The 12,830-nt window shown below is 35.1% G+C and overlaps 1 protein-coding gene across 1 annotated transcript in view; it reads right to left on the reverse strand.

Moving 5' to 3' along the window:
• Window positions 1-12,830, reverse strand: part of Jarid2 (Jumonji, AT rich interactive domain 2) — a 42,065-nt gene that overhangs the window by 10,515 nt on the left and 18,720 nt on the right. Inside the window, exon 3 of the mRNA XM_073986869.1 lies at window positions 12,651-12,809. Within this exon, the coding sequence (XP_073842970.1) occupies window positions 12,651-12,809 (159 nt within the window). The remainder of the gene's footprint in view (window positions 1-12,650; window positions 12,810-12,830) is intronic.

Below are 12,830 nucleotides of genomic sequence, written 5' to 3' on the forward strand. Positions count from 1 at the left end.
CCGGGGCCCAGGTGACCTCGTTCACTGTTTATATAACCTGGTACCTTTTTAGTCGATCTGGCAACCCTTCTGATCTTATTATGCTGTAGGTAATATTTATTGTATTTGATGGCAGTCTATCCTCGTGAACTAAAAAACTCATAAAACGTCTTAGTTTTCAGATATTCCCGGTTTAAGACCTATAGGACCCTGTTTACATGTAATATGACCTGGTACCCCCTTGGTCCATATGGTAACCCTCCTTGTAGAGATATTCTATGCCTAATATGGTTGAAACTTGCTAGTTTTTAACCCTTTTTAAGAATAACATTCATAAAATGTCATGATTTTCAAGAATTTACCAAAAATATGGGATATTTCGGAACTTCACTACATTTCGAAAACATTTATTTGACAACTTGCATTACATGTAGTTATTGGTTTCCGTTACTTTTTGTTGGACTACGTGGGTTAATTTTTTATGTATTCATCCTATCTTGTCTTTAATAAGTCTACCAACTATTTTTTGCAAAAAACCCGACATTTTTATCCCAATTATCAATCATTTTTCATAAATTAATACAGAAAAATATTAGTTTTCTTGGTTCGAAAACAATTACTTGACAAACTGTATATACTGTTGTGTGAAAAATAATAAGGACACTTTAATCCATAACAAAGATTACGTTGAAAACTGATTAAAAAAGTGAAAATGTCTCTAGTTTATAAAATTTATTGTTTGCTTAACATGTTAAGAAAAGGTTTATAAAAGCATTTTGATAATCATATTTTATTTACCTGTTATATTTTATGCGAATTGGTGTGTGAAAATAATAAGGACACTTCATGACATATTTTAATAAGGACCAAATTTGAAAAAACTTAATGCAGGTTTTTACTCAATTATAATAGTTCATGCGTTCCAGTTTCATTAGTAATTTGTAGACAATCCTTTGTTTTCTAAAACAGCAGCACAATGCCTGGGCATTGAGTCAACCAAATTTTGGCACTCCTGTATCGGTATCGCTTCCCACGCAACTTGTATGAGTTGCCAAAGCCCGTCGTAGTTTGATGGACACTTTTCCCTGATCGATCTATTAACTTTATTCTACAAATTTTCAATCGAATCGATTTTCAATCAATCAAATCAATGGATTGTGCTGGCCATTCTAGCAACTTAACTTAATTGTCCTGGAACCACTTTCTTCGTGTTGCCGTAACCTTTGGGTCATTATCCGGCTGGAAGATTCATTTGAGAAGCATATCCTCTTCAGCATACGGTATGATTATATTTTTTTCATTATTTCAATGTAATCTTGTGATTTTATAAAACTTCGAATACGGTATAGAGACTCCACGCCTTAGTAAGAAAATGAGCCCCGCACAATGATGTTACCTCTGCCATATTTTACCGACTTCAGAGTATATTTTGGGTTATATTATTGAAAAAAGTAACTTTCGTTTCATCAGACCAAAGAATTTTACGCCATTTTTCATAGTCCAAGCGATGCGATTTCTAGCAATCTTTATTATTTGTTGCATATTTTTATACCCTACACCACTTCGTAGGGAAGGGTATTATTTTTCGATTAAAATGATACCTTCCAGACATTGTGAGGTCTAAAGTGGTCACCAAAGGTTGTTTTTCCGATTGTTGATGTGTCAAAATTAATATTTAAGTCGTTTTTTAATTGGTAAAGATGTGGCAAAAGGATCTTTTTTACTCATCTAATAACACATCTTATTATTACAGGTGTAATATTTGGGTTTCTGCCACGAGTTTCATTCTCGGAGACCACTTAACTTTATCCTCCACCATTGTTTTGAAATTCCAAGCTTTTATGTAGTTTTTCTATACGAATTTCCTTATTTATGTGAACACTTAATGATTTCTAGAGTCGCGTGATCACAATGCATATTTTTACCCATATTTGCAAAAAAAAAAAAACTTAACAAATATCGGCAGATTTCACATTTAATGAATAGAAATTAATTCATTTTAAACTTTTACTTGCAGGAAGTAATCGCAAAAAAATTAAATTATTTGATTTTCACTAAAACGAAAAACTGTCATTATTTTTCACAGCAGAAATCGCGCATTTTAAGAAAAATGTTTGTTTTGTATAAAAACGAAACAAAAAGAAATCCAAATCGTAACGGGATTTCTTATTGCAATACATGTACATTTTCAAAAAGAAATTTCCGTCGCCATTTCTTCCAATTTACACATTTTAGGAGCCACGAAAGACAGTGAATGTCACTGTCCTTATTATTTTTCACATAACTGTATATTACATATTTTATATCATATACAGTGCTGCACCAAACAATTGCAACTGGTGTGACTACTTCACTTTTTATATAGTTGTGAGGTAATTTATGGATTTGAAATGCAAATATTTTTGAAGGTTGATTGTTTATTGACCCCTTTTTTTAAAGTGTTATGTTCTTACGGAGGTGGTCGATTGAATGAAAGACGATGTTTAAACATAACAATCAATTCATTTATTGAATAAAACTTTAAGTTGTTTTATGAGTTGAAATAAAGTATTAATTATGAAGAACAATGAAATATGACGAAATATGTACAGATGAGATGTCTATTAATTGGTGGTTGCAAAGTAACTGACTGACTGTGTACTGACAATGAGTAGAGAGAGATAATAACTTAAAACTACTGATGCATGCAACACTGCTATGATGCTGCCAGATTGTTGCATTTTATGTGGTAGTACTAGGGTTACCCTAATATCTCCCCTTTTAAGTTTGAACCTGGGTTCTGGATATTACTTCAACTGGTTGTCTTCTGCGGATGATTCAGGTTGATATGCTGTAGAATCTGTATACGGCAATTTAATGTTGAATTCTTGAAGTAATATGTCCAAAGGTGATAATTTGTTTGATGAAGCAGAAGTATCGCCTGTTTTTGTTTGAAGTTGATCTGCATGTACCTTGATGCGACTTCCGTGTTTGAAATTATACTGACTTTCCTTTTTCTGATTTCTGGCCATGACTGATGAACATAGATTTTTATGAACGTTGAATACGTTGTGAGTTTTTCTTCTTGAAGATGCTTTTGCGGTCGCTCCTTCCTCTTCCCTTTTTTTGAGTGCTGTTTTGACTTGCCTATTTGGGCTGGGATGAAAGTGAGCATTGAGTACTTGATAAACATTGTTAAATGACTTAGTTCCTGTGAACTTGATCTGATGACACCATTTCGCTATTGGAATATCCCATAGATTAAATTTCTCAATCCAATCTATGCCTAGGACATTTAATGATTCCAAATTTGAAATGTAACAATCCACAATTTTTGATTTTCCTGCAACTGACACTTCTATTGGAAAAAGTTTTGCAAAAAATTTGAGTTTATTGCCACCTGCATCTTCGGCGGTGTCTGTGGTTTCAAATGCATTCGGCTTTCCGATTCTTTTCCACGTTGATTTAGAAATTATGGTAATGTCTGATGCCGTGTCCAACTGTAGTTTCACTTGCTTTGAATTAATACTCACTGTAGCATATTTTCTTGCCTGCTTGATTTTGACTGGATCTGTTGTAGATACTGTTTTTGTGCTGAATTTTGTTTTGTTGTTGTTAAAATTCTGATGAGTCACACTGTTCTTCTTAGAATTTTGGTCGTGATTGGTTTTGCTCTGTTGAGGTTTGTTGTTGTTGTGTTTTGATTTGCTCTGCCTGTGCATGCTGTTGCAAAAACCATCTTTGTGACCAATCTGTTGACATTTGGTACACTTGTGCTTGGAGTAGGGGCAATGTTTTGCATAATGCATATCTCCACAATACCAACATGCTGTTTTTGGTATCTTTTGTTTTTGTTGAGGCTTACCAATTTTGTTGCACTGTTTTTGGCTTCCCTCAATTAGTGCTGTGTCACTTTTCAAATCCAAAATGCTTTGTGTTTCATCAACTAGCTTTTCTAGGTTGACTACTTCCTTACTTTCATTGAGATGCCTTAATAAACGGATTCTGATGTCACTGTCTTGTGATGATTTAAGACCAAGTATGAAAATTAAACACTTGAACTGGTCTGTTGTTAAGTCATCCAGTTTAAAAAGTTCACACTGAAGATTGACACGACTGGCGTATTCTTTAAAATCTTCATTTTCCATCTTTGTGATTTGGAGACACTTATAACGTAGACTTACTTGTGTTTCTGTTCTGCCAAATAGTCTTGTAAGATGCTTGATTGTGTCTGCCAATGAAAGTTCTTGAGGTTGTTTTGGTAACACGAAATTCTTGAATCGTTCATGAATGTGATTGGACATTTTTCTCCACAAAAGTCCTACTTTGTCTGCATCGTCCAGTGCACTTGCTTCCCTTTCGAAGATGTGTTTAAAACGATTGTACCACGATTCAAATAATAAACCACTGTCAGGCTCATAGTGAAAATCCGTCATGGAATTAGCTAAAGATTCCATGAGGTGGGCTTTTGCCACTGATGATTCACCTGGAATTGATGATGAAACTGTGTTTGCACCTTGTTGTCCAGCGATGATTTGTGTGAGTTTGTTGAGCAAATCCTGTTGATTCGCAAGTATTTGTAAAATATTCGCTTGTTCCGACATGTCTAGATTGTTCTAGTGTCTGTGTGTTATCAGCCGTTACAATTTTGTTAGAGACGCTGCCGTTGTATGTCTGTATGTGTGAGCTGCAAAAATGATGAAATTCCAACGTTGTAGTGGTGTGTGTGTTGAGCTGAAAAAATTTATGTATATGTGAGACTGCAAACTGTTGTTTGTGTGAGCGTTGATCGCTGAAGATTTCTTGAAAATTCTTGTTAGAATATTCCTGATGAACTTGCGCCTGTGCGTTTTTATGTTTTCCTTGAAAATCTTCCTGCCACAACTTTTATTGTGTGCGATGTCTTGATCTTATTACGCAGCCTTGTTGAAACTTATATTTGTTCCAAAATCCTCGTCGCCAAATTGTTAGCGAGAATGATACATCTTTGTTCCAAAATCCTCGTCGCCAAATTGTTAGCGAGAATGATACATCTTTGTTCCAAAATCCTCGTCGCCAAATTGTTATGTTCTTACGGAGGTGGTCGATTGAATGAAAGACGATGTTTAAACATAACAATCAATTCATTTATTGAATAAAACTTTAAGTTGTTTTATGAGTTGAAATAAAGTATTAATTATGAAGAACAATGAAATATGACGAAATATGTACAGATGAGATGTCTATTAATTGGTGGTTGCAAAGTAACTGACTGACTGTGTACTGACAATGAGTAGAGAGAGGTAATAACTTAAAACTACTGATGCATGCAACACTGCTATGATGCTGCCAGATTGTTGCATTTTATGTGGTAGTACTAGGGTTACCCTAATATAAAGATTTAAAAAATAATTGCCAATAACAACACTTATTTTAGAAATATACAAAACAAAGCTCGGACTCACTTTTGGTCTTGCTAGCTTTTACTCTTTCAAATGCAATTTGTTTTGTGCTGAATGTTTTTTTTTTCAGTCATTGTATGGCTTTCATGACAAACGATTAGCGTAGTCTTTGAAAGTTATGAGGTTTGGCTCAGAACACTAACACGCCGTGACAACACTTTTTTCCTTGTGTTTTTCAAGGACGTGAGTTCAAACCCCAGCCTGGCTCAGCTGATTTTTTTCTTTGATAATTTTACCTTTTTTAGGCGAAGATCATTTTTAGTATTAATTTTTAATTAATTTCTCGTTGTAAATCGAGCTTGTTTAATTTTGGACTGCATTGGATCCACAATTTTCAGAAAGGAATAAGTGAATAACGTCAATAAATCATTGTAGAATCGTAATCCAAAACGAACCCTGTTTTATTTGGTGCAAATCGAATCAGGAATAAAACAAGGTCTACACGGGATTATGTTCAACCCATAATATCGTAACAACATTAATAATTAATTCCTTTAGATAGTTATCCAATACAAAAGCAATATTACAAGGACCAAATTTTGGTCCAAGTCGGTTGACCCGTTCCAAAGTTATCGAAAAAAAATCATCGAACTTGATCGAATTGAACTTGTTTGGATAAAATATTACGAGGACCAAAGTTTGAACCAAATTATGGTGCTTAACAGCCTACCAGATACTCCCAAAGGTAGATGGATAGACAATGCAAAATCGGCTCCAAATTGTCTAAAACGTATTTCCTTCAAACATAGTTGGGGGTATAAACCCCTTATTTCCCTGAGGCACATTTTTATACGGTTAAATCCCTGCACAGAATATCCAAATTAATGTTGGCTTACATTTCCCGAGTATTTCAGCCACGGAACAACAAGTGGTATCGTCAGACACACCTTTCACACCATATCATTGAGCTAATATGAATATGTGTCCACTCATTGATATGAGAGAAGTCTCCTTTGTCCCTTCAGTGATGTTATGGGAACATACAGTGCTGCTCAAAACATTTGCAACTGGAATGACTACTTCACTTTTTTTTATAGTTCTGAGGTAATTAATGGATTTGAAATGCAAATATTTTTATAGGTTGATAGTTTATTGACCCCTTTTAAAGATTTAAAAAATAATTGGCAATAATTGCTCTTATTTTACAAAAATATACAAAAGAAAGCTGGAAAAGTTGGGGTCTAAACCCATCGATTATACACTGGTTGCATAACACCGTGGTTAGACCCATCAAAAATCGACATCCAGCAAACTAGACAAGGTGCAAAGAGCTGCGGCGATTCTCATAACTGTAGCCACCAGGAGCACACCCCAAGTTGCTCTGAACGCAATGCTGAACCTAAGACCTCTGAACCTCAGCATTAAGTGTCAGGCAACTCGTAGTGCCCTAAGCCTGCATGAACAGAATCTCTGGCGCTTTTGTGCCTATGGGCATGGATGTATCGTGAATGAATCAGGTATCAATGTGAACCAACGTGGAAAACTGAGCGACTATATAGCACCAGTCCTGAGATTTGACGATATAGATGTCGTTATACCTAGTAGAGACGACTGGAACCGCAGTGACGGTCTGGCTTTTTATACAGACTGTTCCAAGATGGAGGAATGTACGGGGGCTGGCGACTACTGTGAAAGGCTATCTCTTGAGTACGCTTACAGGCTAGATAGCAACTGTAGTGTCTTCCAGGCTGAAATCTTCGCGATTTGGAAAGCAGCGGAATTGATAAAAAGTTTGGATGCAGAAATCTTTGAACCGGTGACTATCTTTGTGGATAGTCAAGCGGCTCTTAAAGTCATCAATTCCTGCAACATCAAGTCCGATGTCGTCCTTAAGTGTAGAACAGCCTTGGGAACGCTAACTAACGGCTATCGGCTATGATGGGTACCAGGACACCGCGACTATATGGGTAATGAAAGAGCAGATGAATTAGCTAGACGAGGATCGCAGCCTACAGATCTAGCAATCGCTGACTCTATCAAACTACCCATTTGTCCCTTTTTCCAAAAAATTGCAACGCTCTTTGACGAAAGAGCGAGTGATTTACGGCTTAATGAACCTAGGTCCATTGTGTCAACAACCATTTGGCCGTCTCTGTCAGTCAAAAGAACGAATTCTCTGTTGAACCTGAGTAAAGCTGAAGTTAGAGTAATGACAGAAGTTATCACTGCTATATCAGGGCCTTTACCATCAAATGGAATGAGAATGTTACTGACTATTGCAGACTCTGTGAGGAGGAGGAGGAGATGGAGACGATCGAGCACCTCCTGTGTCGATGTCCAGCCCCGGCTCGTATGCGACATTGATTAGTGGGTGTTCACTTTCCACCGTGTATAAACTTCTATTCAACTGTGGAACCTGCTGTAATCTACAATATCATCAGAAATCTGAAATGGCTGGGACAGCGCAACCTGAACACGTGAACAGTATTTCAAATATTCAACCAACCATCACCACCCAAACTTTTTCTTCTTTAAAACTAATTTCCCCTTCTAAAGTTCTCTACTTAATTACTTCTTTTATACTTTCATAGCTTCCTTTTGTATTTTTGCCTCTTTCTTCTTTTCTATATCTTTTCTTTTCTTTACAGCACATCCCTAGTTTTTCCCCCCGGATGATCACAATGGACCGAAAGGTCTCCGAGTGGAGCAGTCACAAATTAGTGGCTGCACTTCCCCAAACCTAACCTAATATGCTGTTTATATTAGAGCTTTTTGCAGGGTTAACCTTCTTTGAGAGGATTAGTTTGAAATATAAGCAATGGAATTGACATTTAAAACCCAGTCGGTTTGTTAAATCCGGTTATATATAAACGGGGTATAACCTAACCTGGAACTCACTTTTTGTCTTCCTCAAAACATTTGCAACTGAGAAAATTTGATTCAATTTCTTAATATATTATTTTTGTTTTGATAATATACTGTGAGTTAAAACTTTTATTTATAATCTGGACACATCATAAAGGGATAACTAAATAAATTAATAAATCCTAAATAAATTAATAAATCTCTAAGGATAATTGTTAAATTCCAAGGTTTTATCGATATTTAATAGAGTAGAGTCCATTTTAGGGCCCCCTAACATCCTATATGAAGAAATGCGGATATCCTCAAGAGGCAGCCATATTATACAGTGGTAAATACTCTTTAAAATGTATGGGAATGACTTATGCGTAAATTATATGACTCTAGTAGACAGTACGCTTCCAAAAATAAACTTGTTGAAAGAAGAAGGAAAGCCTTGTCCTTGTTATTAAAATAATCCTTGACAAAGCAGGATATACGGTGTATCCTTAAGCAGGAGGGATATACTTTTACTGAATATTACTGAAAGTACTTCTTTTTCAATATAGAGTAAATATACATCGATATTCTAATACAATCTTTTTGTATGCGCAAAATTTAAATGGGGGTTCTATTCAAATCAGCCAAATTTTTTACTTCAATTTTTGACTTTATTTTGTTTTCGTTGTATAATTCTTATATAAATTGGAGTTGAATGCAAACGATTGACTATGTTGACTCCAAACACATAAAATAAAATATAATACAACCTAAAAACTTCATATATCTTCATATATTGTATAAATTAAAAAAATGGAGGTTGAAAAAAAATTTTTAGGGGGTTCTTTTCTTTCAAGTGAGCGGCAGTGTATTTCTTCTATCGATTTGCAGCACAAAACATCTATCGGTCTCTGAGTGAAGCAAACCCAAAAATATGTACAACAGACTGTACAAAGTTTGAAGTTGCCATCTATTGACTTCTAAAATATAATTATTACATATTTGTATATTTTTATATTTACACTAGCAAAATGCCCGCTACTTCGTATGCGGAAAGGATATAAAAAAAAAACAAATAAACGATATTTAATATGGAAATTGAAAATACTGAAAATTTTGTTGCACTAATACCAATTTTAATCAATATTTATTTTTATTTTAGTACTGTTCGAATCCTCTTTAGTTCGATTTTCAAAAAGATCAGCCGTATCTCACCCTTACACATTAACAGCGAAATCAACGTCGCACAGCAATACTCAGCTCTGTCCCTACACCCAAAAACAAATTGAGTACCATTAAGTACTTTTCGTATACTTATTGTACGTATTTCGACGACAGATCTCAACCATACACTGACATTAATACAAAATAATTACAGTAATCGTAATTCCAAATCTCAAGATTCCAGCTGTATCCGTTCGTTCAATTCCAAATTGTACCAAACTTAGTATCATTTCGTACTATCCGTACCCATAAGAAAGATTTTCCTAAACTACCTCAATCCTCAATTACTGTTAAATCTTAATTCCAAATGTTAGGATTCCAGCTCTATCCGTTAAACCAAATCCAAATTGTACCAAATTTAGAACAATCCAAATTGTGCTAAATTTAGTACCATTTAGTACTTTTCGTACCCATAAGTTTGATTTTTCAAAACTACCTGAATCCTACTCTTCGACTGTAATCGTAATTCCAAATTTCAGGATTCCAGCGCTATTAATTCACCCTAATCCAAATTGTACCAAATTTAGTACCATTTAGTACTCTTCGTACCCATAAGTACGCCTTTCCGAAACTACCTGAATCCTACACTTATACAATAATATTAATTCCAAATTTCAGGATTCCAGCTCTATCCATTCACCCAAATCCATATTGTACCATATTTAGTACCATTTAGTACATCTGGTACGCATACGTACGACTTTTCAAAATTTCCTCAATCCTACAATCCAACAGTAATCTTAGTTCCTAAATCCACCTATATCCGTTTACTTAAATCCAAATTGTACCAAATTTAGTGCTTTCCGTACCCATAAGAACGAATTTCCAAAACTACCTCAATCCTACACTCCTACAGTAATCTTAATTCAAAATTTCAGGATTCCAGCTCTATCCGTTCACCCAAATCCAAATTTAGTACTGCTCGTACTCATAAATACGAACTTCCAAAACCATTTCCTTATTTCAACGCCACTTCCCAAGAACAAATTGTACAATTTTAGCTCTACACCCGATACCAAATTTAAAAGGATTTAGTACTTTTCGTATATTTATGGTATGCACGTATTTTTTAAACCACCTCCATATACCAACGCTACACACCAAGATTCACCCTGACTCCAATAACAAATTGAGTGTCATTTCGTAATTTTCGTATACATATGGTACGTATTTCGACAACCACATATATCAACCCTACACTGACATTAAGACCAAATAATAACAGTAATATTAATTTCAAATTTGTAGGATTCCACCTCTATCCGTTCGGCCAATAACAAATTTTACCAAACTTAGTACCAATAAGTACTCTTCGTACCCATAAGTACGATTTTCCAAAACTACTTCAATCCTTCACTTCAACAGTAACCTTTATTCAAAATAACAGGATTCCAGCGCTATCCGTGCACTCAAATCGAAATTGAACCCTTTAGTACTATTTGGTACATTTCGTACCCATAAGTACGAATTTCAAAAACTAACTCCATCTCAATCTCCATCTCTCTAAACTCCAACAGTAGTCTGACCAAATTCCAGGATTCCAGCTCTACCCGTTCCCCCAAATCCAAATTGTACAAAAGGTAGTACCACTTAGTACTTTTCGTACCCATAACTACGAATTTCCAAAACTACCTCAGTCCTACACTCCAACAGTAATTCTAATTTCAAATTTCAGGACTCAAGCGCTATCCGTCACCCAAATCCAAATTGTACCACATTTAGTACTTTTCATATCCATAAATACGAATTTCCAAAACTACCTTAGCCCTACACTCCAACAATAATATCAATTCCAAATATTAGGATTCCAGCTTTATCCGTTCACCCATATCCAAATAGCACTAAATTTTGTACTTTTCGTACACTCATAGTTTCCAAAAACCCCTTTGTTTTTCTTTGTTTTCATCAGTGACCCTCAGTCCATATTTGAAGAATCAAGCTCTGTTCGTTCACCCAAATCCAAACTGTACTAAATTTAATACTATTTAGTACTTTTCGTACCCATAAGTACGAATTTTCAAAACTATCCCAAACCTACACTCCAACAGTAATCTCAATTCCAAATTTCAGGATTCCTGCTCTGTCCGTTCACCCAAATCCCTATTTTACCAAATTTAGTACCATTTAGTACTTTTCGTACACATAAGTACGAATTTCCAAAACTTCCACAATCCTAAACTCCACCAGTAATCTCAATTCCAAATTTCAAGATTTCAGCTCTTTCCGTTCACCCAAATCCTCACTGTACAAAATTTAGTACCATTTAGTACTTTTCATACACATAAGTACGAATTTTCAAACCTATCTCAATCCTACACTCCAACAGTAATCTTAATTCCAAATTTCAGGTTTCGAACTCTATCCGTACACCCAAATCCAAATTGTACTAAATTTAGTACCATTTAGTACTTTTCGTACACATAAGTACGAATTTCCAAAACTAACTCCATATCTCAATCCTATGCTCAGTCAGTAATCCTAGTTCCAAATTTCAGGTTTCCAGCTCTCTCCTTTCACCCAAATCCAAATTGTACTAAATTTAGTACCATTTAGTATTTTTCGTACACATGAGTATGAATTTCCTAAACCATTTCCTTTTATAAACACCACTTCCCAACTTTCATTTACATACCAAATTCAAAGTTTCTAGCTAAATCCGTTCAAAATATACAACTGGTACTAAATGTTGTAACTTTTAGACATTTTAGTACACTTAGAGGTCGAATTTCCCAAAACCCTTTGGTACATCTTTCTAACTCTCCATCAGTTACCCTCATTCCAAATTTCAGAATTCTAGCTCTTCCCGTTTGCCTAATACAAAGGGTACCATATTTAGTACCTTTTAGTACTTTTCGTACCCTTCTAGGTCGAATTTCCAAAAACCCAGCCTTATCTCACGCCTACACACCAACAGCAACGCACAGTCAAAATTTCAGCTTTCTAGCTTCAGCGGTTTCGTCTGGGCGATGATATGCCAGTCAGTCACTCACTCACTCACTCACTCACTCAGTCATCACTAAGCTCTTTTATATATATAGATATATGTAAATATTACTTGTTTTTTTTTTTCTTCTACTTAAAGACAAAACTCCCTGATGATTATGGTCGAGGTCGATCGAACTATCATAAATAAATACAAATATAAAACAAAAGTTTCTTTTATGGAAATGCTGTAACAACTCTTATGCAACCCTTATGTGAAATAAACTAAATTAATTAAAAAATAAACTTATTAACAATTCTTACCTTAAGTTGTTCTCGAGCGGCTGTTTCTTTTTCGTAAACTTCTTGTAACATAGGTAACATTTGTTGCATTGTATCGGGCGAGACACGTTGATCATAGCCCAAAGCAAATAGTAATTGTTCCAATGAAAACATAGCGGGTTCACAGCTGTCATGGATATCCTATAAAAATCCAAAATAAAT

The sequence above is a fragment of the Musca autumnalis genome, unplaced genomic scaffold (genome assembly GCF_047663935.1).
Source record: "Musca autumnalis isolate F117 unplaced genomic scaffold, ASM4766393v1 scaffold_4, whole genome shotgun sequence".
Taxonomy (NCBI): Eukaryota; Metazoa; Arthropoda; class Insecta; order Diptera; family Muscidae; genus Musca; species Musca autumnalis.